General features: G+C 39.2%; 1 protein-coding gene and 2 non-coding genes across 5 annotated transcripts; all 3 read left to right on the forward strand.

The window, feature by feature from the left end:
- The first annotated feature begins 612 nt into the window (after positions 1–612).
- NAP1L4 (nucleosome assembly protein 1 like 4) lies at positions 613–27,469 on the forward strand. Of its 3 annotated transcripts, none has more exons than XR_009486872.1 (16): positions 614–760; positions 4,605–4,636; positions 5,658–5,719; positions 7,174–7,273; positions 8,189–8,330; positions 8,438–8,524; positions 10,025–10,144; positions 10,729–10,800; positions 14,483–14,622; positions 15,356–15,501; positions 17,316–17,338; positions 17,954–18,073; positions 18,384–18,413; positions 19,659–19,736; positions 20,863–20,900; positions 26,190–27,469. XR_009486872.1 is itself a non-coding variant. In XM_059849025.1 (16 exons), exons 2-15 carry the CDS (start codon positions 4,623–4,625, stop codon positions 20,866–20,868), a joined length of 1,119 nt encoding a protein of 372 aa, XP_059705008.1. In that variant the 5' UTR covers positions 614–760; positions 4,605–4,622; the 3' UTR covers positions 20,869–20,900; positions 26,190–27,469. The 3 variants fall into 3 exon arrangements, 2 of the variants coding, with proteins under 2 accessions (XP_059705006.1, XP_059705008.1); XM_059849025.1 differs by having other exon boundaries at positions 19,680–19,736; XM_059849023.1 differs by lacking the exon at positions 20,863–20,900 and having other exon boundaries at positions 613–760; positions 19,680–19,736.
- Positions 8,723–8,850, forward strand: LOC132329535 (small nucleolar RNA SNORA54). Its single transcript, XR_009487093.1, has one exon. It is a non-coding gene; the product is annotated as a small nucleolar RNA SNORA54 (small nucleolar RNA).
- Positions 12,013–12,133, forward strand: LOC132329534 (small nucleolar RNA SNORA54). The gene has a single exon (XR_009487092.1). It is a non-coding gene; the product is annotated as a small nucleolar RNA SNORA54 (small nucleolar RNA).

Genomic DNA, 27,469 nt, shown 5'->3' on the forward strand with positions numbered 1-27,469 from the left:
TGCCTCAGAAACTGCCTGGATCCTCTCCCACCATGGATCATCTTAATGACAAATGGCAGTTCCTGAGACACGCAGGGATCTCATGTCATTGCTGACATGGTGGATAGCCCACCAAACTGGAATGTTGTCATGGCTCTGTCCTTCTGAGGACAGGTCAGAGGGGCGAGGTGGTGGAGTTGCTCTAATTCTACCCAGGGGCAGAAGAATGAGCTGAGGGTTTCTGATGACAATTAAGGGCCGATAGGGTGACATGACACTGCTGTGGGTGCTTGGGACAGGCCCAGAGCCTCAGGGTCACAGGCCCCGGTTCTCCTGCGGGGCTGATATTGCTGCAGAGACAGCAGGGCCCGGCACACACCGCCCAGGAGGTTCCCGCGGGTTAGTGGGATAACTTTCCGCTGCAGGAGCCGAGGAGGAAAGGGGTGCTGCTGTCACTTTAAGGGCGCGGGCACGCGCCGTCCCCTTCGGCCCCGCCCCGCCCCGCATCACGCGCTCGCCTCGCGCGCGCCCGCGACCCCGCGCGCCCCCCGCCCGCGCGCTCTGATTGGCCGAGCGCCGCACCGCCGAACAGTCAACATGGCCCGCGTGCGGCGTGGCGGCCGCGGCGCCGCTGGGGCCAATCGGCGGCGCCCTTGCTGAGGGAGGGGCCCGCGCCGCGACCAATGGGACGCGTCTTTGTTAGCGGCGGCGCTGCCCGAGCGAGGAGGCTGTGAGGAGCCCGGCGGCGCTGCGGCCTCTGCGGCGTGAGGGGCGCGGGCAGGTGAGCGTGGGCGGCCCCGGGCTCTGGGCCCTGCGCCCCGGGCACCCGGCTGGGACAGCGGATGGGCCGAGCCGGGCGCCGCCACCGCGGCGCGGCACTGGGGATTCTCTCTGGGCCCGCTCAGGGGCGGAGCACGGCGGCGACCGTAGCCGCGCGGCGCGGAGAGGTTCGCGCCCGGCCTGCCGCGGTTCCATTTTAAGGGCGGTTCACAGAAGTTGGGGCCCAGGGAACGTGTCCCGCGTTGCTCCGTGCCTGGCGGCGGGGAACGCGGGCGTTCCGGCCGCATGTATGGCCGCGCTGCCTGGCAGCACGCCCGCCCTGTCCCCGCCCTCCCGGGGGAGCGGGGGAGGAGAAGGGCGGGAGGGCTTCTTGTGGTGAGCGCTGCCCCCGGCGCTCTCACGCCGCCGTGCTCGGGTTGAGTCCAGGCCTTCGCTGCTTGCCTGGGGTGCGATGCCTTCGCTGATCTCAACCACGGTGTTGCGTTCCCGCAGCGCGGCGGACGGTTCTGGGGGCTCGGGTTTGCATTTCGGGTTCCTTGTCTCCCATTTGAGGGCCTGTTTGAAATTTTCTTTGATGCTGCGATTGTTTACTGCACATAATACTGGTGCCCGTAGAATTTGTCAGATTCCCTTCCTGTAACATCTGCTCACGAGGCTTTCTAGTAGAAAGGTCGGGGCGCGAGTCTGGGAATTACAGATGAAGCCGGAATTACTAGGAAAATTTTTATGAGGTCATCTCTAAACGAAATAGTGTTCTTTTACAAAACTTCGGAGGTGAGCTAAGTATTCCTCATCTCCGGGGCGTGTGGAATAGGTGAATGAGTTTATTTCTCTAATTTTCAGGATCCCTTCTTACTGCCCTTACAGAAGGTATCCGACTGTATGTGGCTTCCCGCGGGGTCACAGCTCAGTGCCTCTGAAACAGAAGCTGTAACTTTCTCTTCTGATTTGTTGTAGTTACGGAAAGCACTTAACAGCTGTGGGTAGGAGTCTTCCTGTGGGTTCAGGAGCCCTTCAGTTTCCTGTTTTGTCCTTCAGTTGTGTTTAGGTTTGTGCAAAGCAGAGAAGATTTATTCCGTGTACACTTCTTCTGTTCATGAGTACATCTAGCCAGTGTGCAGAGTTTTTCCTTGAATTTGCATCCTTCAGGATATTGTCCTTGTAATGAACTCTTCCTATCGTGGTGTGCATCGAGTTTGCAGTTCTGCAGCTTTAAGGGATTGAGGGTGTGTGGCATTTGTGCCAGACAAGTTGCAGCAGTAGCCTGCCTTGTAGGACAGGGGCTTGATCTGATCTCCTCCATCCCCAGAGCTTCATCTGGGTGAGTCATTTGGAAACAGGGAACTGCCCAGGAGAAATGAGGCACTAATTTGGCCTCTTAATGGTGGTGGCAGCAATAATAATGATTCCTTCTCTTGTTATTTCCTTGGGTTCTAGTTGTTTTTGCCTGTCTTCATTGCCTGTAAATTTGCTTGGAAAGCAGTGGAGACAATGGGCATGAGGGCTCAGTGCTTTGGTACATTTTTTTTTCAAATGGTCTGTGCCGAGCCCTATCTCTAAAATTACCTTTCCCTCCCCTCCACTGCCCTCACCAGCTTGTCCCAAACAGTTTTGTTGGTGCCTCTGTGACAGTGAAGTCTCAGTGCAAGGCAGCTGGAATGAAGCTGGGAATCACATGCTGTCTTCTAAGAAAGTTGGATCTGATTATTTATTTATATACTTATTTTTACCTTCCAGTTGCCAAAGGCACAACTCTAGGAGTAAAACAAGACTTGAAGTATGTATTTGCACCAGGGAATGGTGTCTTTTTCCTTTTTTTTCTTTTTTCATTCTTGCTTATTCCTTGGTGAGTGCCTTTTATCAGAACATGTCCAGTTCATGTCTCTTCCAGTGGAGATAAATTCAGCTGCTATTCAAACATTATTCCATGTTTTCCAAACACACATGAGGATCTTGTCTTCCCTTGAGAAGTTGTTCTCTGCAGGAAATACAGCACAAACAGCTGAGCAGAAGAATTTTCATGTGGAGTAGAGTGTGTTCCATTAGCTGAGTTGCTGGGCCGAGGCTGGAAGCCGCAAGTCTTGGAGGGTAATTTTTAAGTACTGCCAGTCTGCAGTTTTAGTTGCCTACTGTTGCCTCCTCTAATTGTGACTGGCATCATGTAACTTGTTGGCTGAACTGTGATATTAGGTCAGTTTGCTCTCTTTTACCTTTTTAATTGTATCTTTTTTTCCCCTGCCTTCTGTTGCTGTGGAAGGAAATGCTCATTTATGCTCCTTTATTTCTTCAGCTGTGAGATTGTAAAAATCTGTTTTGCTCTAGCAGGTGGTTGCTGGCATTGCCACTTTCTCCTGTTATGTGTAAGGCAAGAGGAAGCATTTGGAAGTAAATCATCCTGAGCTGGTGGAACACGTACTCTGCCAGAAGCCCCTTTATTTTGTTCCTGGGCTTAACCTTTAGGGTGGGCTTCCAGGCTTATATGGGAGATGTGAACAACTTCCTGTGCAATAATCTGAAGTATACTGTTAGTACTGCTAAAACCCAACAAAGCTTTTCAACTCTATTTGAAATGGTTGTGCAAGTGTTGCTTTTGCAGCTGAGAGCAGGATTCAGCATTTTCCAGATGGAAGAGTGCGTGCAATCTCTGGGCTGCCGCTCAAGTTGGCATTAGAACTCAGGTTCTTCTTTGGTAGCCCTCTGTTGGAAGCTGGGGCTGAGATCAGCCTGTTTGGCCTTCAGAGAGCTGGAGAAATCAGACCTGTCAACTCTGAATGATTGAAGCTACTTTTTGTTCTGAATTTGACTCACAGACCAACGTCTGCTTTTGTGAAAGTTTGGTGGTGGAAAACACCACCTGTGCTTCTCTGTGGCAGGTAGTGATTACTGGAATTCGCTATCAGCTTTATAAAGTGGGGGTAAAAAACCCTCAGTCTCTGTTACTGAAATACATGTGCAGGCTGGGCTATTTCACCCCAGAAAAGAAAGAATAGCAGAATAAGTTAGACAATCTGGCTCCCTCTGGTTTCTCAGGAGAGCTAATTTAGATATTGGGGGCTGGGGTCGCTGTGCTAAACTTGGTTCCAATCATTGTTAATAATGAGATTTTAACTTCTCTCTACCCTCTTCATTTTCTGTCTCCTGATAAATAAGGAACAAATCTTTATACAGGGGATTCTGTCTTCCTAGCTACTGTCAAAACCCCTTCTCTTGCTAAATAATTTTCTTCTCTTCCGTGTTCTTTTTATCTAGCAACAGTTTTAGGCACATCGTAGAGCAGCAGAAACAGCTACTTATAAAAATAGCCCTGGTTAGACAGACATGTGAAACATATTTTTCTGCTTGGGTGATCAAAGAAAAAAGTGATTTGGAAGTTATTGTAATTAATTGTTTTGAACTTTTGCTCAAGTATGCTATATAGGCAGAGATTAAAAATTCATTATTTACTATGATGCTGTCAAGGAATTAAAAAATAATAAATTTCCTCTTTGGCTTTTTTGATAGAATGCTGAGCTAATCTAGGAAACTGTGGCACTTAACCTTTAGACTGAAGACCTGTGATTGGGTAGAAATCCATTAGTATCTGGAGTATTTAACAGAAAAAATAAGTTCTAGGAGGGTTAAACCACCTGACAGATTTCAAAACTGAGCAAGTTTCATTTTGAGTTGGGTATTGTGGTAGCTCTTCAGTGTACTGGGAGGGATTATGCATGATGAATTTCATAGAAAAACCAGTAGCTGTTAATTTGTATTGAGGTTTTAAACAATGACCTGTTCTATTTTCATCTTCTGTTGAGGTAAACAAATTACTGTTCAAGTATTTCTAAACACTACTTTTCAACTTGCAGGTGGATATAGGCACACAGATGGCAGATAACAGGTATGTTGTGCTGTTTTCCTGAAATTAAATCATGGTAGTTAGAGCCAAGTGTATATCTGGTGTTCTGCAGGAGAGTGTAGTTCTACAGTTGGTTTTTTTAAACCTGTGAAGAGTGGATTACCAGATAAGAATAAAATGGTAATATTTTTCTAAATGCTCTAAAGAACTGAAGAGCCGTAGTGTTTCTCTAATCTGTGTAATTTAAGCATGCAAAAAGGCACCTTTTTTTACTAGTTTATGTACTATTTTTGACCATACGTTATTTTTATTGAACTGTTGCAAATCCATATGTGCTGCTCCTCTTCTGAGGCTTGCAGTGCTGGATAAGCTGGTCTGTCCTGTACCTGATAATACCCTTTTGCATATGTGATATCTCTTCTGGTTTTGTGTGTTAGGGTTAATTTCAGCAATATCCAGTGTGCATTTCTTGACCTCTAAACTGGCAGGGAGCACAGGGAATACTGGCTGGCTCTTGACTCATGCTGGGCCCTCTCCTTCTCCAGCGTAGGAAGGGAGATGGAACGCCTTGCAGCAGGGAGATGGGGAGGCCAGGGACCTGTCTCTTAGAATAGGAGTGAATGTTTTTATCAAAACAGCTTGTTAGAGAAGTGGAAACAGAGCTTTTGTCTTGTGTTCGTCTTCCTTTCATACCTGCATCCTTTCTCGTGGTTTTCTTAATCACTTACACTAAAAGTGTCTCATATTTTCATCTGTGAGTAAAAACACTTTCCTGTGCAGAGTCAATGGCCACATGATTCACAGACTGAATCATACACATGAATGGCCAGCCATTCACTTAATGAGATGAATTTATCTGTCAGAGGTTTTTGTTTTGGGCTTGTTATGTTTTGTTTTGAGGTTGGTTTGTTTCTTTTTAGTTTTCACAAGCTTGAGGACATATTTATGTCTTTTATTGGCATACTTCTCTATAAAACATGTCTGTAGTAAACCAAAGTACTTAAATGCTGACATTTGTGCAATGTGATGCTATTTTAATATGTTACCCTTTGAATTCTTTTAGTAAAACAGAAGATACTGCTTCAGAGTCTCTGGAGGCCGCTAAAAATGCGAGCAACAAAAAAGGTATGACATAAATAGTAGTAGGTGGTGTTACAGAAGTGTAGCAAGCCTTTCCAGTCGAAATGGAAGATGTGTTCACAGCTGAAAGCAAAACAATGGTTTTTAAGCCAACTGTTTACTTTCTGATGTTTTCCATGTTTATTGCAGCCAAAACCAGGGTGAAGGCTGTATTTTTGTGTGTGTTGTGAATGTGGTGCTTTACCATTTCCTGAACTGACCCTCTAGGCCCTTGCAATAAGGCCTGCAAAGACTGGCTTGTAACAACGTGTTCTTTGTCAGCATAATTACCAAAATGGGCAGTTCTGTTTGTATGCTAGTTCTTTACTGTCTTGTTTCTCAGAAAGTGCATCTTCAGAATGTGTCTTGGAAGTTTTTATTCTCCATTAGCAAGTCTACAGGTAACTGCTGAATAGTGTTTTTCAAATTAATGTTTCTGTGTGCAGAAAAGCTACAGTTCCATTATTTCTCCAGATACTCAAATTTGTACGTTATAGTGAAATGTGTTTCATATACATGGTCACTAAATGTTCTTTAGGTCTCCCTCATTACCTAATTTTTTTTTTTAAGAAGTCCTTTGTGACTGGCCCTTGAAAATCATGTGAGAACTGGTAGACACCATTGAATAATTTTTAAAGTCAAGTTGCTTGAGAAAAAACAACAAAGTTCCAAATAAATAAGAAAAACAAAGCAACACACAAATGCAAGTGTATAAAAGCTTCACCATGTTAATGTTTGCTGTGCAATTTATTGGGTTTTTAATGTCTAGGGAAAAGAGCACGGAGAAAGAACGAAAGGTGTGAAAAGCAAAAGTCTTCACACGATGACATGGTGTATGGTTGTTAGTAAGGGGTTTTAACACCTAACCAGAAGCATTTTAGATCTGATCTCCTGTAAAAGTTGTCTTCTGGGAAGTGTTGTGATGGTTGAGGAATCTTGCAGATTATAAAATCTTCTTGAGGTAAAAAATAAGTAGTTGTCAAGGTCACAGTGCTATGCTGATTATTGTACAGTACACAGAGTTGGAAGGGTTTTTCAGGAGTCACACTAACTGGAAAACATATGTCTTGGAAGTATAATTCAGTGGTTCTCCTCCTGAAAATGTATATGTAGCTTTTAAGGTACAGCTTATACAGAAGGATAGAGAAACTTGTGTTTTGTGCTTTCTTACATGAGGGGAAACAGGAAATTTGCCTATGTTGTCAATGTACTACTTGCTTGTAAAAGCAACTGATAGATTTGCAGAGAGAACAGTGCTTTTTCTGTCACTATCCAACTTTATATTTCTGAAATCTGGTCCTGAAGTAATTGTGTTAGTAGTAAAATACTCACGATTTTCACAGTGGTGTTATTTGAGATGTGAAAATAGTATTTTTACTGTGACTGCTGTAAGACACAATATGACAAAAGCATTATAAATCTATGCAAATTTGTTTAAAAGGGGTTTTCTGTCTTCATAGAAAAGCTGGCAGACCAAGTGATGCAAAATCCACAGGTCCTGGCAGCTCTTCAGGAACGTCTTGACAACACATCAGTTACTCCTTCAAGTTACATTGAAACGTAAGTAGTGGGCATGATAAAATACTGAAAGACTGAAGGCATAATAGAATACTATTACTGTGTAATTAAGGTAGAAAATTAGAATAAACGATTCACTAAGAAAAATTGTTTACTTAACCTGTGATTTATAGTGTCTTACTTCTGGAAGAAGAGTGAAGTTTTACCTCATGCAAACTTGCATACAAAATTTTGTCCTGTTCAATATTTACCATTTCTTGTTTTGGATAGAAATGACTCCCTCCCCTCCTTTATTTCCTTCTGTGACCTTTGTTCTGACAGGGTATGTGCTGCATTGACTGATGATTTCTGTAAGATTGCTGTCCTGAATGTAATGGAAAGTTCAGGACCTGTATATCCCTAGTTTGAAGCTTAGTTTTATATTGACTGTAAAGTAGATTTAAATGCTGCCTTTAGTAAATACTTATGCTTTTATTTCTTGACTGAGAATAGCTGGTTGTAGACCTCTTCTTAGAAAAAACCTAAGTTCTACAAAGAGATCTTTTTATGTGACTATGTCTAAATGTTTAATAATTTAAAGTGCAGATGGGCAGTGTGTGCTTTACGAGTATGACCCGTGCATCCTATGGAATGCACAGTTCTTATTTTTCATAGATGGATCAACACAAATCTAGTCTCAAAGTTTAGGTGTAAACAAAGGTATTAATTTCAGATCTCTGAACTACACGGGGAGGGTAGTGGCCCCAGGGAATGGAACAGAAGATAACACCTTTGAGAACAACTTGGGTAGGAGAGGATTCTTTCAACTTTTTGAAATAGGTTTTGGAGAAACATGTATGTTTGACATAAGCCTTTTATTTAAAAATTGCATGTAGTTATAAGCAATCAATTTCTCAGTAATATGTGAAATAATGCTGAGGCAACTAACTTTTAACCTTAAATCATTTTGATTTTTAGCTTTCCAAAAGCAGTGATAAGAAGAATTGATGCCTTGAAAAAGCTCCAGGTGAAATGTGCCCATATAGAAGCTAAATTCTATGAAGAAGTACATGACTTAGAGAGAAAATATGCAGCACTCTATCAACCTCTTTTTGATAAGGTAGGAAAATGATGTATATAATTTTTATTTCTTTGTTCCTGACAGTTCCGGTTACGTATATATAATTTTACATCTTCAGTTACATACTTGGTTTTTTTTAATCACAGAGAAGAGAGTTTATTAATGGGGAAGCTGAACCCACAGATGCAGAGTCAGAATGGCACAGTGAAAATGAGGATGAAGAAAAACTGGCTGTGAGTATAAGCTGGGTCATCTACTATGGATATATCAGATTGTCAGAGTTAAATTCTCGTTCTTGCCTTGAAAGGATTTTAGTGTCAGTGATGTGTTCTTGTGATGAATACACTGTTATGGCCAGTGAAAGCTTCTACACCATTAGTTTAGCCTTTTTTCAAATTTCTGGCTTGGAGGAATTGAGGAGTTGCCTTTGTTGGCACTGTTCGTAACCTGTTAACAGCACCTTCCTGCTAATGGGTTCCATTCCAGTGCTACATGAAACCCTAAGATAATAAAGGACTGGTTGGTTCTCTGCCTGTCTCCGTTATTTTGGGGGACATCATTAGCTTTCATTTTCATAAATACAGGTAAGTCATTTGTCACACAGCCTTAAAACAGAATCAAGCTAATAAAATGTCTGCTTGGCTGGTGGATTCCTACTTGTCCATTGAGTAGGAGCTGTCTAGATTTAAGAGGCATAATATAGTCTGTGGGCTGCCTGTTACTGGAGATGTGTGCTCAGGCTTTGTCTCAGAAAAGTGACCTACTTAGAAAACTGTTTGCCATTCTGTCAGGTGTTCTTTGCATTTTTTCCTTAGCCTGATTTTTTTTTTCTTTTTTTTTTTTTTTTTTATGTATTCAAAGTGAATTGTTCTTTGTTTTTACTGATCTCCTGAGATGTAGCATGACACAGTGCTCCATGTGCATGAGCAAAAAATGTTCCTTAAGCTCTGTGTAAACACAGCACTGACAGGCCATATTCCACACAATAAACTCAGAAACGTGTCTAGATGGGAAATAAATTGCAGCTTCGTATTCTTGGCACGTCATAACCCAAGCAACTGCCAGAAACATCTTAAATATCTGCTGCTATCTAGTGGTGTAAAAGGAAAGGTGCAGCTTTCAGACTGAATTCTCAGTGTTGTTTAGGATTGAGAAATTACTTCCTCATTCTTCCTTTTTTATAACATTTGACATCAGTTATGTGGAGGGCATCCTGTTTCCCAAAATAGTAATAATTAGACAAAGCATAATAATGAAAAATACCTAGAAAAAACAGCTTTACAAGTTTTCTGCAAAATGGGCAAGCTAAAACAGCATTTCAGAGGACAAAGGTGAATTTTAAATTTTTAGATGAAATGCCATAGGTAGCTTATGGAGCTACAGAAATGAGATTATCTTTCTAGAAACAAAAAAAAATATAAATGCATTTCTATTAGAGTTTTAATTATTTCTGTTGTGTCAAATCAGTGAAGAAGACACTTTTTCTATTTAGTCTTCACATAGAAGAATTTCAAATGAGTTGAAAGTAAATCTGAATTGTGGATATGTCCAGTTGTGTAAATAAACCTTGTATGTCTTAACGTCATTTGCAGAGGATTAAAAAAAGTAAATTTTAAATGTTCCTTATACACAGCTTCAGAGATGGCAATTGTTTTGTACTTCTGTCTCTGTTTATTAAATATACTAAGAAGTCACAATTTAATTTCTCAGCTGTTTGTGTATTTCTTTCCCAGGGAGACCTGAAAAATGCAGTGGTAATAGATGAAAAAGCAGAAGATACAAATGTCAAAGGAATTCCAGACTTCTGGTTTACTATCTTTAGGAATGTAGATATGCTAAGTGAATTAGTACAAGTAAGTTTTTACTCTGAAATGAACAACTTCTGCTGTGTTAAATGAATTGCTGCTTTTCCTGTTAATAGTCAGTCCTTGTGGAGTGTGAGTCAGTCCTTGGGTGTAAGACACCAAATCTTCTGAGTCTTTGGAATCCCTGAAGATGCTTGAAATGATGGACAAGCATTTTTAGTTTAATCCATAAAGGATTATTGTTGCAAGGTTATAAGGATACCTTGGATTGGTTGAATTTGTGTTAAATAGCTTAGGTAGTTATGCCTGCACTTGCATTAGTGGCTTTTAGTGCTGTTTGGGAAGAATTCCCTGGAGTGTGTCTGCCTCTGAATCTCACTGGTAATAAATACCTTGAATAAAGAGACTGTATCTTCAGTAATTCATCCCAGCAGCTTTGTTTACTGAAGATCAGCCCTAAAATGACTGAGAATTTAGCATATAGAATTTGCAACTATGATTAAGAAATTTAGATCCAGATCTTTACTTTAGCTGAAATTGTTGAATTAGTTACAAGGTATGCTTCTTTCTTAAGGAGAGATTGTTTTTCTAAATATTGCCTGCTGAATTGAATTTTACTTTTTTCTGCTTAGGAGTATGATGAACCTATCTTGAAACATCTGCAGGATATTAAAGTTAAGTTTTCTGAACCAGGACAGCCTATGGTGAGTTTTCTCTGCTTGTTTCTCATGAAGATTGTAGTAATGAAGTGAGCAGCATTCCAAAATATTCATTCAGCTCTCTCTGGCTGTTGTTGTGTGTGGGGGAGGTTTCTTTAAGTTATTATTTTCATGCATTGCCTTTGAAAGATTTATCTTCTGCTTTTCTGACTCTTTGCTCTTTCATTCTTAGCCTGGACAGCTCTGACATTACTGTAGTTTCTAGATTAAAATTCTGGCTGAGATCTGTCTAGTTTTTGCTTTCTTTTCCTCTCTCAAATTCAAGTGTAGCTGCTCTTAGTAATACAATTACATGGCTGCTTTTGATTTGAAAATGAATTGTGGGAAAAATTCGGGGTATCAAATATATCAAAAGTAATATGACTTGGTAATACTAATTAAAGACAATGATTATAGATACTGTGCCTGTTGAAAAGAATAGAAAATACATTAGATAGTATTTTAAAAGTGTACCTCATGAGTATTCTTTAAAGTACTACTTCATGTTTTTTCAATTTTGGAAATTTTTTTCTTGTTTAAGTTTGATGTACAGAAGCAGATACTGTGTTTGTTGAAAAGAAGTTGCTCTGCTGCTTATTCATTTTATGCAGACTATACTTATTCCTTGAACTCCATTTGAAGGGGGGGCAGGGAGAAAGATGGAATTTGAGCCTACACATAGTTTCTTTAAATTTTGTCATTCTGGCTTTTTCTTATATTTTGTATTTTTTGTTCTGCCTTATGGAACAATGGTCTTCTGATAATGCCTGAAATAAATGCAAGACAGCCATCATTGAAGCTTCACATAAGAAAGATAGGAGGACTTTCTCAGAATAGCTTTTAATGTTTAATAGCAAGTTTTGGTGTTCTTTTGGGTTCTATTTTTTTTATTCCTTATTGTCTATTCTGCTAGTACTGAAACACTCAGTCTGATAATTAGCAAGAATGTAGTATGGCAGAGAAAAACTGATAATTAAGTTTCTAAAGATTGCAGGGCTTAGGGAGTGGATATGAGTTTTAGGAAGAAAATTAGTTGTCTAAGCACAAGGTAAGGTATCCTAAGAAATTGCCTGTTGTGTCTTGAAGCATACCTATTCAGTGGCATTTGGATGAGATGGGAATAGGTTTTTTTGCCTACATAATTTTTGTGTTCTCATTCAGCTTTGTTTTATAGTACCTTAGGCTGGCGAGTTCTTTACACACTGGATTTATCTGGGTTTGCACTGTTCGTAACCTTTTGACAGCATTTTTCTGCAAATAGGTTCCATTCCAGTGCTACATTAAATCCAATAATGGAAGGCTGACAAGCTCCATGTCCCTTCTGTATTTGGAGACAAAGGATGTGTTCCTAACTGCTTGAGTGAAACCTGTTCTGCAGCTGTGTGTGACTGTCTTTCAACAAAATCTGCAGTTCTTTGTTGAAAATTGGTGCAGCAGTGGTAGTTTTGTACTGTATGAACTTCACATAACCAGTGTGTCATAGATAACCTAATCCCCAACAGAGTTAGTGTTTGTTGCTGGAGAAATACATGATGATTAGGAATTTTCTGATTTACTGTTGATCCAAAACAATTAATCGTAGTTATGGCACTCCAGAAGTGGATTTACTTGACTACAAATTAAGTGCTGTTTGTTATGGCCTGCATATAGAAACTTTTATCTGCATGAAGCATAAGTGACTCCGTTGCTATTTACTTTTACTTTTTTATAACTACATGGGTAAACTCATATGTATTTTATAATTATAATTTCTATTTACATATTTATTTCAACATCAGGATCCTTAGCTAGCATATTCAGACCTGGATGATGCATCTAGGTATAACTTAAGTAGCTCACTAAAAGGCATTTTCCTTTTTTTGAACTTCATGAGCACATATTTGATAAAAAAATCCCAGATATGTCCACATAAAGAGTATTGGAAAGTTTATTACAACACTTCAAATATGATGTGGAGCTTGGAGCTTGTCTCCTAATTAGCAGGTGTACAGTGAGATGCTGAAATGCAGCATGTGCAGATATTTTTGTCTTGCTAGCCCTTGGGATCCTGCATGCTAAGAAGTGCCACTGGTTGATTATTTATAGCCCCAGCGATGGTTTATGGGATTATTTGGGTATGAGTGTTCGTCACTGGTAGTGGATAAGCTGAGTTTGTAACTCTTCCCCTGAGCATGTTTGCCAGAGAGAGATTAGCCTTAGCTGAAAACAGCCTCCAAACCATGCAGCTGTCTCAAATTGCTTTAAAGGGAAGTAGAGCTGAAATAGCCACTGTGAAATCAACACAGATATCCCGGTGTACTGCTGGGTCCCAGTGGCTTCCTGTCCTTAAACAGGGGCACGGGGGTTGGGAAGGCTGCTGTTGCCATTGGTCTCCATCACTCCTTGACCACTCTATTAGCAGGTATGAGTCATGTGAGGAGATTCATGGGGTCTTAGGAAGATTAGGGGCCTTTGGGAGATGAGTGAGGGATAAATATTTGTGATGAGCAGGATGTTGTCCCGAGTTATTTATCTTGTCAATGCATGATAGTGTGGCAAGGCAGACTTGGTGATAACAGGCAGTTTTCTGGCCTGAGTCTGAAGAATGCCTGGGGAAGTATATACAGGGCCAGTCTTTTGGCAGTTATGTAATCTGTTTTGTATGCAGATTAGGGCTGATTTATAATGCATATGACTAGGAGAGTAAATCAGATATTTCAGGTAACTGTTACACATGCTGTGGCTAGGCAGTGGTGTTGGAAGCTTTGGCTTTCAGTCCTTTTTTTGTGGTGAACTGACCTGCAGACTTCTTCCCCCTTCAAGTCACTAAATCAATGCTGCCAAAAACCTTTATTCTTTATTGTTTCCTCTTTCCAAGACAGCTTGGGTTTTAGTGTACTTTAAAACGTTAATAGTTGATCCTGAGTGCAAAGTGAGCACTGTGCAGGCAGTTTAGAAACCTTTACTGAAAATTGATGCATCATGGATGCTGTGGTTTTCTGTAACTGAAGCCTTTTGTTCTCCATGTAAGAAACTGAATCTCTGCAAACAATTTTTGGGTGCCAGAGGAGGTTCAGACATAACCAGAAACACCTGCTTCAGGCTGTAAGCTGTTGAGACATGTTGGTTGTAGGACTCAGTTTATGAAATCAGTGTTCCTTTGCACAATTTTCTATTATCAAATGGAAAAAATCCTCTGGTTCCTGGGGGACTGTGCTATTTAAATAGACTCTTACCTAAATTGTGCTTTAATTGGAAATAAAGTCTGATTCACTCTCGTAAGATCATGATATTGATCAGACTTGGGGGAGCAATGGAACCACATGGTGGTGTTATAATGTTAAAATGACTTAAAAATAACAACTTCATCCCTAGTGCAAGGATGATGATGAGAGGCTTCTATAGGAAATGAAGTCAAGACTTTTCTCAAAATACTTCTAAGGTTGCTTTCAAGACAGCAGTTCTAATGTGAAGTGAATGAAATCTACTAATTATCTGTTTATAATTTGAATCTAAGCCAAGTTTGCTGTAGCTTCTCGCACATTTGAAATTCATTGACATTCATAATTTCCTGCTTCTGCTGTAGTTCCAAATATGTTTGACATCAAATTATAATTTTTTTTCCTATTTTCAGAGTTTGATTAATGATAATTATGCTGATGCACTATTTCATAGATGAAAGTTAGTGGTAACATAAAATTTCTTCCAGTCTTTCTCATTAGAGTTCCACTTTGGGCCCAATGACTACTTTTCTAATTCAGTCCTGACAAAAACATACAAGATGAAGTCGGAGCCAGACAAGACAGATCCCTTTTCATTTGAAGGACCTGAAATAGTTGATTGTGAGGGGTAAGGAAAACTGAAATTCAAGAAAGCTTCTGAAGTACAAATGTTTTTTTTTTTTGTTTTGTTTTGTTTTGTTTTTGTTTGTTTGTTTTGGTGTTTTTTTCTTTTTTCTTATCATTATAATGATTAGTAAAGATAAAATTGTTACTGACTTCAAAGCTGGGAATGTTTGTAGGGATGATGTTAGTCTCAGCATGCAGAAGTAACAGATGTAGAGATGGAGATATATTTTAACATTGTGTACATTTTAAATTGAACACCATTCAAATTTAATAGTCTGAGCTCTGCTCTTTGGACAGCTCAAACATCCCTCTCCCTGGACACTCTTTGGACATGCATTTTTAGGGTAAATGAACACTGCCTTGACCTGTAGTTAAAGGATATAATGTATTGTTTTCTAACAGTCTGACTGGTGAGATTTTTTTTGGAATAGCTTAATCCTCTCCTTGGTTACAGAAGTCCAGTTGTTGGGCCAGAGGTATTGAATTACAGGTGGAGTGAGGGCAGTGATTACTCTGCCAAGACAAAGTTGTATAGCATTTTCATTTAGGAAAATATTTGACCTGTCCAAAATACACATAATCTCTAGAACTATGATCCACTTCATATCTTGTCAAGCAGCTTTATCTAGAGAGTGATAAGCCGTCTTGGCCTTGATGTTGCTGCTGTGCTGCTCAGTTCCTTCTCTTCCTTGGTGCCTTGTGTTAAAATGCTGTTTCTCACCTGCTGTCTCTAGGTGTACCATTGACTGGAAGAAAGGAAAAAATGTTACAGTTAAAACAATCAAGAAAAAGCAGAAACACAAGGGCCGAGGCACAGTTCGGACAATTACTAAACAAGTACCTAATGATTCATTTTTTAACTTCTTCAGCCCAATAAAGGGTAAGTTTGGAAATTTAAGAATTTAGGATCCTTAAAATATGTTTTTATATATTTGTATTTATGTGACTTAAACATTCAAACTGTTTATGCTGCTGCATTGTAAAGTTCTTACTAGAGGAAGATTGCAAACTCTTGCCCATCCAAACTGATGATTTTGTTCTGTTGTTGTTCTGTAGAATTTGACCAATAGATGTGCGGTGTAAACAGGAATCATAGTATGGAAAGTGTCTTTCCTATACTCTCTCAAAAAGTTGACATGTTTTACCACAGGATGGCTCTGTGCATCAGTTTGTTTCTAACACGCAAAAGAACCGTGTTCAGTTATTGGTCAAGTTACAGCAGAGCGGTCTCATTGAAACCTCTGTGTCAAGTGACAGAACTTTCTGTTGTTTCGTCTGGGATTAATTAGTGATCCCTGATACTCCCTACATAATTTTCCCATTTCCCTAGTCTAATGTTAGATATGTACTCACATTTTAAACAATTCAGATGGATTGCAAAACCATTATTTTTCTTTTGGTCCATCTTTCATTGTCCTCTTCTGCAAACATAGATGAGAGAAGTAGTTTATTTTGTGGACTAAAGGGGTCCTACAGGAAAGGTGGTGAGGGACTTTTTGGAAGGGCATGTAGTGACAGGACAAGTGGAATGGCTTTAGGCCAAAAGACGGTTTAAGTTAGATATTAGGAAGAAATTCTTAACTGTGAAAGTGGCGAGACACTGGAACAGTTTGGGGCATCCATAACTTCTCTGGGCATTCTTGGAAGTGTTCAGGTCCAGACTGGATGGGGTTTTCAGCAGCCTGGTCTTGTAAAGGTGTTCCTGCCCATGGTGGTGGAGTTGAAACTTATCTTCAAGGTCCCTTCCAGCCCAAACTGTTCTGTGATTCCAGAGGTGTACTGAACAGAATGTTTCTTGATTCTGTTGTGGGCTATTATGAACTACCTGTCCCTCCTAATCACTACTGCAAATGCCCATTTGTGTGGGTTAAGAAACATGGGATATGTATTTCTAAAGTTGGGTTTGGTACAGAAATATCCTTTAATTTTTGTTGCTGCTTTGAGGAAAGCATGGAGATTTGTCTTCTGCTGGTGTTTTGTTGTTCTTTTAAATTCTCAAAGGGTACACTTCGGAATTAGCAGTATAAGATAAGACACTGACATCTGCTGGCAGTGGATACTTGCATATTCAACTTGAGAACTGAGCCAAATTATCACTTTCACAGTAGATCACATGATAGTGTAGGGAAGGGAAATACATTCTGATTTGTGTTGGGGTTTTTTGCATTGAGTTGATTTTTTTTTTTTCCGGTCATTGTTAGTTGGTTGTTTTTTTCTTTAAACAACAAAACACCCTGTTCTCTGCTGGTTATAGTACTGGGCCTGTTCTCAACAGTGCTTTACAGATTCATGTCAAAATGTTCATCTATTTAGTTCCAGTTGTTTTGGGGGAGAGGAGGTGTTTTGTAGTGTTCCAGTCAAATGAAGTTACTGTAATTCCAGCATTAATAGAGAAACCAAATATGTTGATCCACATGTCCTCCAAACCCATCCTTGTAGAAAGAGTATTTCCTGTGCAAAAATCTTTGACATCCAAATGGCAGCTTTGATGCTTTAACTACAAGATATGAAAGTCTTATGATTTCTGTATGTTTAACTTAATACTAATCTGACTTGTCATAGTTTTAATAGCTACCTTGTGAGGCCTTTATAACCTCAGTGTTTTCAGGTATGAGAAGGTCTTTTCATCTTGAATATTGAGGTGGATGAAACTATACAGGCATTTCTTAAATTTGTTGTCTTTTCTTTTTGCAGTATCTGGTGATGGAGAATCACTGGTAAGTTTTTGAAACAGCACGATTGCTGTTTGCTACATCCTTTTTGCCAAGTCACTGTATAGTGACTATAGGGTTCTTTTATTAAGTACTATACATTTTTATTGCTGTTTTTGCTTTTGACAAAGCTGGGCTTCACATTGATAAAGTGAAAGATGCTGTCAGCTTTTCCAAGTAATCCATTGACAGTTCATTGTTACATGACTTGCTGATTCAAGACATCTCCAGTGTCACTATTGGGAAGGTCAATTTTTTCCCTGCCCACTCAGCAGTACTGTGGGCCTGGTACCTGACTTGAAACATCAGTCTGGAGCATTCTGAACAGTTCTGCAATGTCAGTTGCCAGAGCCAGCCAAGTCTGTTTGAGCTTTTTAATAAAAGGTGCCTTGGCAGGACACTAACCTCTGTGTAGAAAGTAGGAAGCTTGTACAGGAAATCTCAATTCTGCAAATCTAGATTTAGCTTTTTGTTACAAAATATATTGAAAATACCTGTGACCTGAAGGTTGGTGATGTCAGTGTGATGTTTTCCCAAACCTGTTACTTTGAAGTATTTTCATCTGCTTCTGTGTATCACATCACATTTGCAGTAGAAAACTCAAACTGATTTGTCTTACAGGATGAAGACTCAGAATTCACTTTAGCAGCAGATTTTGAAATTGGACATTTCTTCCGTGAAAGGATAGTCCCTCGTGCTGTGCTGTATTTCACTGGGGAAGCTATAGAGGATGATGATAATGTATGTATGCAATTAGCATTTTGTTTGCTAGTTAGCACATAGAAACATACTTCTCGTTTGCTGATTAGACCAGGGTGAAGTATTAATTACATGAGAATAACAGAAAAAGAAAAACCAAAAAAAAACCCCCTGAAGAGATTCCTGCTACTTGGGGATAGGAAAGGGTCATTCAACTTGCCAAAAGTTATTAATCAGCTTCTGGAAGGGGGCTTAGTTTCAGTTACTGTCTTTGAATAAGCTACACCTATTACTGCAGAAGTTTTTATGCAAATACTAGCAGAGATAATTAAACCTTGGGTTTGTTTTTCAGTTTGAAGAAGATGAAGAAGGTGAAGAGGAGGTGAGATGCACACTATTTTTTATAGATTACTGATTACCAATTCCATCCCAGTGCCAGGAATAATTCTATGTGGAGCAGAAAGCAGTTGTTCATAAATGCTATTGTTCATGGTACTTTTTTCCAAAAGAGTTCAGCATTCATGACTTGCAAAACTGTGCCTGGTTTTTCCTTTTCATAAAAGTACTTTCTGCAAGAGCATATATCCATTTATTTATCCAGTATTTTGAAAGCTGTTTTCTGACATGAGTTAAAAATTAAAGACAAGCCTTTTTTTTCTAGAGTGCTGCATGGTAAATATCTGTTCCTTAGGTGGTAGTGGAATTTCAGCTGTCAGCTTTCAGTTGTCATAAGCTTGAAGACTGGGTCTTAGCAAATGCAAATTTAAAAAGGGGAAGTGTGCAACTGCTCAGCATAAATAATTTAGGCTGGCTCTGGTCTATTTGCAATAATGCTGTATGAACGCAAACACACTATGAAAGGTTTTGCACAAAACCACTAAATGTTACCACAATTAAATGAACTAATATCCTTTACATTTTTTTGCTTTACTGCTTTTACTGTGCTGTTCTTGCTGATTTGTGGAAGGTACATCCCTGATTGTTGTCAGCTTCAGCATAGCAGAGTACATCAGTGGTTATCAGGCTGATCTGATGTGAGCTGGCAGCCTTCAGCATGCAGTCTTTTTTTCCTGTGTTTAGGCTGTTGAGTGACTCAACAGCCTGTGTTTAGGCTGTTGAGTGACTAAACATTTGCATATTTTTATTTTTTTATGCTGGGTATTGATAGAAGCATGTATGTGTATTTTTAATTGGTTTCCAGTGCCACATGTTTTCACTTGGATGTAGTTGTGTGTAAAACTGAGTGCAAAAATCCTGCACAGGAATGCATAGCCTGTCCACAATAATCTAAATAAAGTGGTTCTTTGGAGGGAGACTGAAATAAACAACAAAATCAGGCATATATACCTATTAAAAGTATTAAATTCCAAATAATTTGTTAGATAGAAGTTTAAAAATTTCTGTGGGACTGCAGCAGCAGTATACATAGTAAGGTTGATTTAAGCCATACTAAGACCTTTATATCATGTTTTAAAGATTTTGTATTTAAAACTTGTAAGATGCTGAATTCTTTTAAATCAGCCCAATGCTGACATCTGAAACACTCTGGAATACAGTGATAATTTACTAGTTTGCTTTTTGTCCATTACAAAAAGTTGCACTTTTAACCTATTTTAATTTCTGTTAGTTTATCTCTATTTTGTCATAGGAGTTGGAGGGGGAAGAGGAGGGAGAAGAGGAGGAAGATGCAGAGACTGATCCTAAGGTAAGGGCTTTTGTGGGCTTAGTCATAACACAGGCAATAATCACAAGCAGTGTAGTTAAGGGTATGATAGTTTGTGAAAAGATCAATCAAAAAAAACCCTAGCTTCTGACTGAGATGTTTTTATTATCTTCAGCACTCAAATTGCTCTTCAAAGAGAAGCTAATATTTCCATCAGTTGAGAAAATGCAGGTTTTTGCTTCCAATATGCACTAAGATAATTTCCAATTTGTGTGCCTTTGCTTCTTAATGGCATCTCTGTGTAATGCTGATACAGTTTTCCTTCAGAAAGGTCATATTTAGATGTTCTTTGGCTGGACTTCAAGCTAGAATTCGTCTGACAAATCTCAACTAGCTTGTTTGTTTATGTTACTTTCCTTAGAATTGTTCTTTATCATTGTCCTGATGGCTGCAGGTTAGACTCTACATGTCTGTACTTGGTTAGAAATCAAAAAAAGTCAATCCTCAACTTTGAATTTTAAACTTTGATACCTGGCTTAAAATTCAGCCTTGAGGGTTAGTGTTCCTTCTGATAGGTATTTTTCAGTTCTTCAGTCATGGTAAATGCTTATATTTAGTGAAGCTGGGACAGTGATAACAGACTTGTGTTCATGTAGTTCTTAAAACATAAAAGCTTTCAATTTTTTATAAAGACAGGTGAAAAAGTGAAAGGCATGCAAAACTGCTTGATGTTTGGATAAAAGTCTTAACAGCAGCTTGACATGTCACTCTTCTGGTATAGTTTTATGCATCATTATGTCATTAGTAAATAGTTTTTGTCACTATCAAGAGTCAAGTTTGCTTTTCTTTAATGAGAAATTCTGTATAAAGAAAGTCTGTCTTGTACAAAGATCAATCAAACAGGGTTAGATTGGCAAAAATCAGTATTCTGACTGCTCTGTAGGATTCAGATGCAGTGGTATATCTGTAAAGGGAAAAAGCTGAGAAACAATGTTAGTTCTACATCAGCATATGTTAGTGTGAAGTATCCTTCTAGAGGATTTGGTATTCTGTAGGGGAAAAAATGCTCAAGTTATCTTGGAAGGTTATGGTTGTTGCTTCCTGTATTATTTTGTACATTTCACTTTTCATCCATGCTGACAGTTCCTTTCAATTTTTTCCCATTTAGGTGTAATATAAGTCTGTTATTCATTCATACATTTCTAGGTAAGGTGGAATTCCATTCATACCTAACTTCCAAGAGTCCCATTTGTAGTCATGAAATGTGGTTTGTTTTCTAGAGTTTTCTGTTTTGTTTTTGGATTTTTTTTTTTTTTCCTTGAATGGGGAAAAGAAATGGGGGAATGGTGACTTCAGAGTTTAGGTTTTATTAGTAAAAAATAGAAACGAGTGTAAGGATGAGTGCCTTTTAATTATGTAATTAAAGTAGATTTTTCAGAATGACTCTGCCTTCCTGGCACACTTCCTGCTTTGCCTTTGTAGAAATCAAACTGTATTTCATATACACATGATAAAAGATACTGAGACTTGTCAGACTATCTTTCCTTGTTTCTGGTTTGATGTTGCATCTCTTTACTGTTTCTAATGCACTTGCAAATTATTTCTTAAATATCTTCTCTGCTCTTCCTAAACTCTTCTAAGTCATCAGCTTACTTAGTATGCCTTTTCCAGCATCTTATTTATGCTGCCTGACAAAGGCAGGCAGTCACTCTTAGAAGCCTTTTCTTGATCTCTCATGATTCTGCACAGGTATTGTTCTTCTGCTCATCTGTCTCTTTATTTAAAAGAAGAAAGAAAGAAAAATTTCCTTCTGTTGTATACTGTCATCTTTCACCTTTCATCCAATTCCTCACAGAGAACAATGCCTACAACAGCCTCCATACTTCTTCCCCCCCTGTATTTTAGGCTTGTGTCTTTTTATTTTAATTATTTAGAAGAAGCTATAATCCTTCCAGCTCACTCTCTCTGCATAGATAATGCCCTTCCTCCCCTTTGTTAAACTCAAAATGGAGCTGTGCTTCTGTGTTGGTTTTTGGTGCCTCAGCCTATGTGCACTGGTGGTTCACCTGCAGCAGTAGAACATCTGTTTGTCACAGTGGCTTGTCTGTTGTCCTGCTGCAGTCTTTTACATAGATGTGTTCCCTCCCTACAGTTAAAATTGTTAGCCATTGGCTCCAATTTTTCAAGTCAACTTGGAATTTTTTTTTTTTTTTTTTTTTTTTAGTTTTTTTGACAAAGATATCCCAGTCCTGTCCTGTTTTCCATTCTTTCTCCTGCTTGTACCATTTTCTGGTCCTCTTTTTCCCTGTTCCTTGCCTTTCTTTGCCTTCCAGTTTCCACTCCCTGCTTTTCTTATCTAGAATAGTTTTCTTTTCCATGTACACAAAAATAATCGGTCTGTTTTCCTTTCAAATCCAGTTTCTCCTTTTCAGTCATTTCCATATTACCTCCTCCTTTATTGTTGTAGTACATTTGCTGCATGTCAACACTTTTTGCTTTGTAAACTTTTCCTCCTTCCTTCATGTGAGTTTTAAGTACATTTGAGTTGTTCAGATACAACCAGATCATTATCATCTCTTACACAAAGCACTTGTGCCATGTATAAGTTGTGGCTGTGGAAGACTGAGCAGTCAGATGATTGAAAGTAGCTTCAGGAGATGCTACAAAACTGGATAATGTAGCTGGTTTTGTCTAGTGCATTTTTCTATGTGTTTGCATGTCCCATTCCTTTAGCTGCCTTTATTTCACCTTGCTGAGGTTGTGCTTGAATTGAGAAGTAGCTGACAGGGTAATGCAGAGTGCTGGTTTGAATCATGAGCAAAAGAGTTGCTCTGTGAGAGACTGCACGGGCTTCAAGATCCTTTTGTCTTCTGGGTTACAGTGGCAGGACCTGTCAGCAGCAAATTCCAGAATCTGTTGTGGAGGCAGGCACTTTGGGTTAGGGTTGCTTACTTAACTCCTGCTAGCTCTGGGTTTATATTCTGATATCCTTACTTTTTCTCCTTCAGTAACAGAGAATAGGAAATAAAAATAAAACTCGTTTTAGGTCCTGTAATTGGACTTTTCCATTGAATATATTTCAGAAAGGCTTTCTACTTTCTCTTCTGGAAAGGACGTCATATTTAGTGCCTGCTGCCTGCCTTAATACTGCTGTTGGCAGCAGAGTTCATGGGGAGTTAGATGAGATCTTTTTGATCTGCCTGTTCCTGAATGGCCACCTTAGCAGATGGGAAGCTTCCCAAAAAGTGAATTGGAAAAGTAAAGAGATAAAGACTTGATTGCTCTTTGAATCACCTAGGAATGTATCTTGCCTAGTGTGTTTAAACACTGAAGACTAACAGAAATTCAGTGTTTCCTTTAGGATGTCTTTTGAAAAAACAAAATTGCTAAAATAAAAGGCATGGAAATTTTGGGCTTATGTCCCCAGCCTCTAGGGCACCAGTTTAACTGGATGTGCAGACACAGTGGGGTTTCTGTAGGAAAGTCAAGAAAGCAGTATTAACTCAGACCTACTTTCTTCTCTGTTTTAGCTCTATGTTCTTGCATATTTTAGGTGCAATTTTTAATTCTGAGAAAGTGATGCAATAAGTGAGTGGCAGTAACAAAAAGCTATATATTGAACTTTGTTAGCAAAAGCGAAAAAATAGGTGGGAGTCTCACTCACCTTGTTCATGTCCATTGGAATGGTATCTCAAACTGAAATTCAAGGCCCAGAGCAGTCTAATCTCCTTGCACAGAATAATTGAATATTAAATACTTCTAAAATATAAAAAAATTTAAATCCTACCAATTTTGAGATGAACTTAAGTCTGCTTATGGTTACTGTAAAGAATCTGTTTACAACCAGAACAATTCTTGTCTCTGTAGCCCTGGTAGTGATCTTGAGTATGTCTTTACTGCTAAATTTGTTTTTAAATAAGATTCAATTTCTCCTTATCTTTGCCACTTCAAGTCTCTCTGGTGTTTATTGCCTGGCCACTGTACTTCACTACGTTTCTAAGATATCATGGGAAGTTAATTTAGGGAAATAGAGCATGAATGGGAGCCTTGCCAGGATGGGGTGATAAACAGCAGAGGGGCTAAGGCAGATCAGTGGTAGTGGTTGGCTGACCCAGTGTCACCAAGTCTGGGCTCTGCAGGAAGAGCAGGCTTGGGCTTTAAAGCCCAGCCTGAGGCAGTGTGGATGTCAGCTCTCCATCCCACTCACAGCTTGGAGTCTGGACCCTGATCTTACAGGAGCCAGCAAAGGTCAGAGATGAGTTTCAATGTGCATGTGCCTGCTGGAGCAGCTGTAACTGGAAGGGAATTGTGGTCTCTTTGTGCTGGTGTCCTCTGGGATTAGGCTGTGAGATGCTTTGCATGAGGCTGAGGGTAGCTGAAGGCAGCGTGGAGCTCACATGCTTCCTTCCTCAGCAAGGGCAGTGCTGTGGGTTAAAGTGATGGGAGAACATGGATTACGTTGGAGTCTGGATCTGAAATACTGCCTTGATACTTAGGGCCTGCTTAAATATTCTGTATATAGGGCCAACACAGATAAATCCTCAAGTGTAACCTAAAAATAGCAGTATTTGTCTCAAAGTCCTCCAACAACTGACTCAGATCCAGGAATCCCTCAAACTACTTTTTTTTCTTTTTTTTTTTTTGTCTGAGAGCAGTAATCAACACCGACAGGTTCTTAAAAAAGAACTTTGTGATCTCTATGACTCAGTTTTTACAGGATAAACAGTTACATGCAGTAAATATGATTTAAGTGTTTACAGAAATAAGGAAAGGATAATGGAGTTTATTAGAAAATACAAATGTTTTGGTTGATCATTAAAATTTGGCAGAAATGGTTGCAGTGGTCAACCCAGGTTTGTCTTGATCTAAATATAACAGGTGACTAGGAAGGAAGGAGGGAGATGGAAAGATTTTTTAAGTACATTTTAAATAGCAGATTTTATCATGGCTCTCATCCAGAAGGCAGAGAGGAGAGGAAGTGATGGTGCCTGCACACTACTCTGGCCATGTTCAAATACCAAACAGTTTAAAGGAGAATACCTTTAGAAAACTTTAGATAAAAATGCTGCTGTGTTTTGCCTGCCCCTCAATAAAAAGGAATAGCATGCAATGTACTACCAGTAGCAGTTAAATTTTAAGAGCAAGAGTGCTAATTTAGTTTTGTGTAAACATACCCCTTTTCCTGTATTTAGTCCCCAGTCAGTACAATGTAATTCACATCGGTGTTACTTGGAACTTCAGGCAGATGAGAGAACAAAGTTAAAAGTTAGCCAGATATGCTGGGTCAGGAATACCACAAGGAAGAAGTCTGAAAGATTTCTGGCACATCTGTGCATTTGGCTCTAATGCTGAATTGCAGTGGGAATGATTGTGACCACTGTGACTGTAAAGCAGTTTTGGTGAGGAACAGAGAAACAGCCTTGTTTTAGTGCAGGTTATTGGTGCAAAACTTCTTGATAAGGAAGTTTAAATTAGTTGCACCTATTCTTCCTTGCTAGAGGCAAAATGCTTCAGGTTTTTAGCCCTTGGTTACTTGACGTATACTGAGCTTGGGTACATTGTGTAACATAAAAACCTCTTCTTTAGGATAGTAACTAAGAAACATTTTACTTTGCATCAGCGATGTGCAGGGTGTTGTGGTTTATACCTGTATTTTTCTTTACTAGACTGCAGCAGGTTTCTGTGACTGCTGTTTGTGTATAATAAGCTATATTAAGAATGGTAAGGGTAGAAGCAAAGTGGAAATGCACTGAATAAGTTCTCCTGCTTTCTAAGAATGCTGTTTTACAATGGAAAAAAAGCAAGAAGTGCAGTGTAAACCTGAAGTTCTTAGCTGTTTGAGTACTTGTTCTCATTCCCAAATACACTTCCCTTTGCCAAAGGGGAAGTTGTTTAACTGCCTAATGAAGTTGTTTCTACTTTTACATATTCAGATTAACATATGGACTTCTTGCCCAGTGTTAAATTGTTGAATAGTTACCTGCTGGTGATGCAGAACCTAGAAGAAATCAACACATTAATTACATTTTTATCACCTTAGCAGAAAGGGAAAGGCTCCTAAGGAAAAACTCAGACGTGCTGCAGAATAAGCAGCCTGCCTTCCTCCCTCCTCAGAGCTGGAGGAGGTGGCAGTTTATTGTTAAAATTGTTGAATAGGGCTGGAAGCCAAATAAAACCTGTGGTTGAGGGGAGTAGGTGGTGGTTTGCTTTCTTGTTTGTGTGAACTGTGGCCTACAGGATGCAGTGTTAACAGCGCAAAAATAGATAAAAAATTATGGGGTACCAAGCAGCTGGGGGCAAGGGGAAACCCAGTAAATGTGGTGACTGTTGGACCTTTATGATATAGCTTGAATTTTCATGTAGCATCTTTGTACATGCTAGTGATACCTAGTTAATTCAGAACTGCATAGCCAGTTTCTCTGTATTTGTTGAAGCGTTTTCTTTTATGCCAATTTGATTTTTAACTGTTTATTTTCTCTTTTTCCCTTTATGCAGAAAGAGTCCAGCCAACCTGCTGAATGCAAACAACAGTAATAAGGAAATACCACTTGGAAGTGATATTTGAACAACTTGTAACAAATAGTTGGATACCTGGCCTGCAGTTCAGGATATTCTATCGCTGCAGCACAATCTCATTAACAATGCTTAAAATTAATTTGTTTTAAAATGCATGATTTTCACTAACTTTATTGCTTAACATGTACAGTGGCAACTTCAATGCATTTGGGAAATATGAGGTTTAAATAAAGCACACTCTACAGCCGTTGGTACACTGTAGCTAAGTATGTCAATAGGCCTTTAGAGCCTTTTGCCCTATGCATAGGGGAATAGTCCAGACTACCACGTGAGGATTGTCCATTTTCTTGCTCAACATTGAAAATCGTGGAATAGCAATGTGCTGAGAAGCTAAAGTAAATGGATTACATGTATGGTAGCTGAAACAGATAGAGCAATATGACTTTTTTGCTAGTTCCCTCCCCCATTTTTTAATGTTTCTTGCAACCTACAGATTGAACTAGTGCTTGAGCAGCTTTAAATGTCATATTTATTATCTCAGTACAACCAGTTGAGTTGAAGTAATTTTACTTCATTGAAGAGGGTGTCATATTTGAGACTTAGTTGTTCATCTTACTATTTATTTATTCATGTTTGTAAGTACTTGGACAGAATTAGTGCTTTTTAATAGTTTTTAATATACTTGAAAAATCTTCTTCCTCTTTTGCATACAATATGGGTACTTGTAAAACAGGTAATTCAAAGTGGTCTCAATGTAGTAGTCTAGACAGAAGAAACAAACTCACATCAAAATGACAACTCTTCTGGATGAAGATCAAAATGTAAAGGCCAAACTTGCTGTTGGTGGAAGTGGGTTGCAGCCAAAGAACCAGACAATTTCCAGTAGTCTTATTGCTTAGTGTCCAGCATGAAGGACCTTTCACTATGAACACGGAAATCTATCAAAATGAGTCAGTTCAATAAATCTGAAGTTTGGGTGTCTTACTTGCAACACTGAAATTATTCCATTCCACAGTTTGTTTTATTTCAAGTTCTGAAGTCTGCAAAACTACGTTTTGTTGTTGTGTGGCACTTAAAGTACACGTTTCTAGTTTCAGCATCCATTACCAATCTCTGGCAGCAGTTGAATAGCAGCTGTATCAACACTGTGACCAGGCATGTAGAGTGCTCCAGCCTTACCTTACACATTTGTAACTTAATACGGTGTTTTCAATTTGTACAGAATAGATAGAATATTCTATTAAAGTTGTGAAACATGA

The sequence above is a fragment of the Haemorhous mexicanus genome, chromosome 6, assembly GCF_027477595.1.
Source record: "Haemorhous mexicanus isolate bHaeMex1 chromosome 6, bHaeMex1.pri, whole genome shotgun sequence".
Classification (NCBI taxonomy): domain Eukaryota; kingdom Metazoa; phylum Chordata; class Aves; order Passeriformes; family Fringillidae; genus Haemorhous; species Haemorhous mexicanus.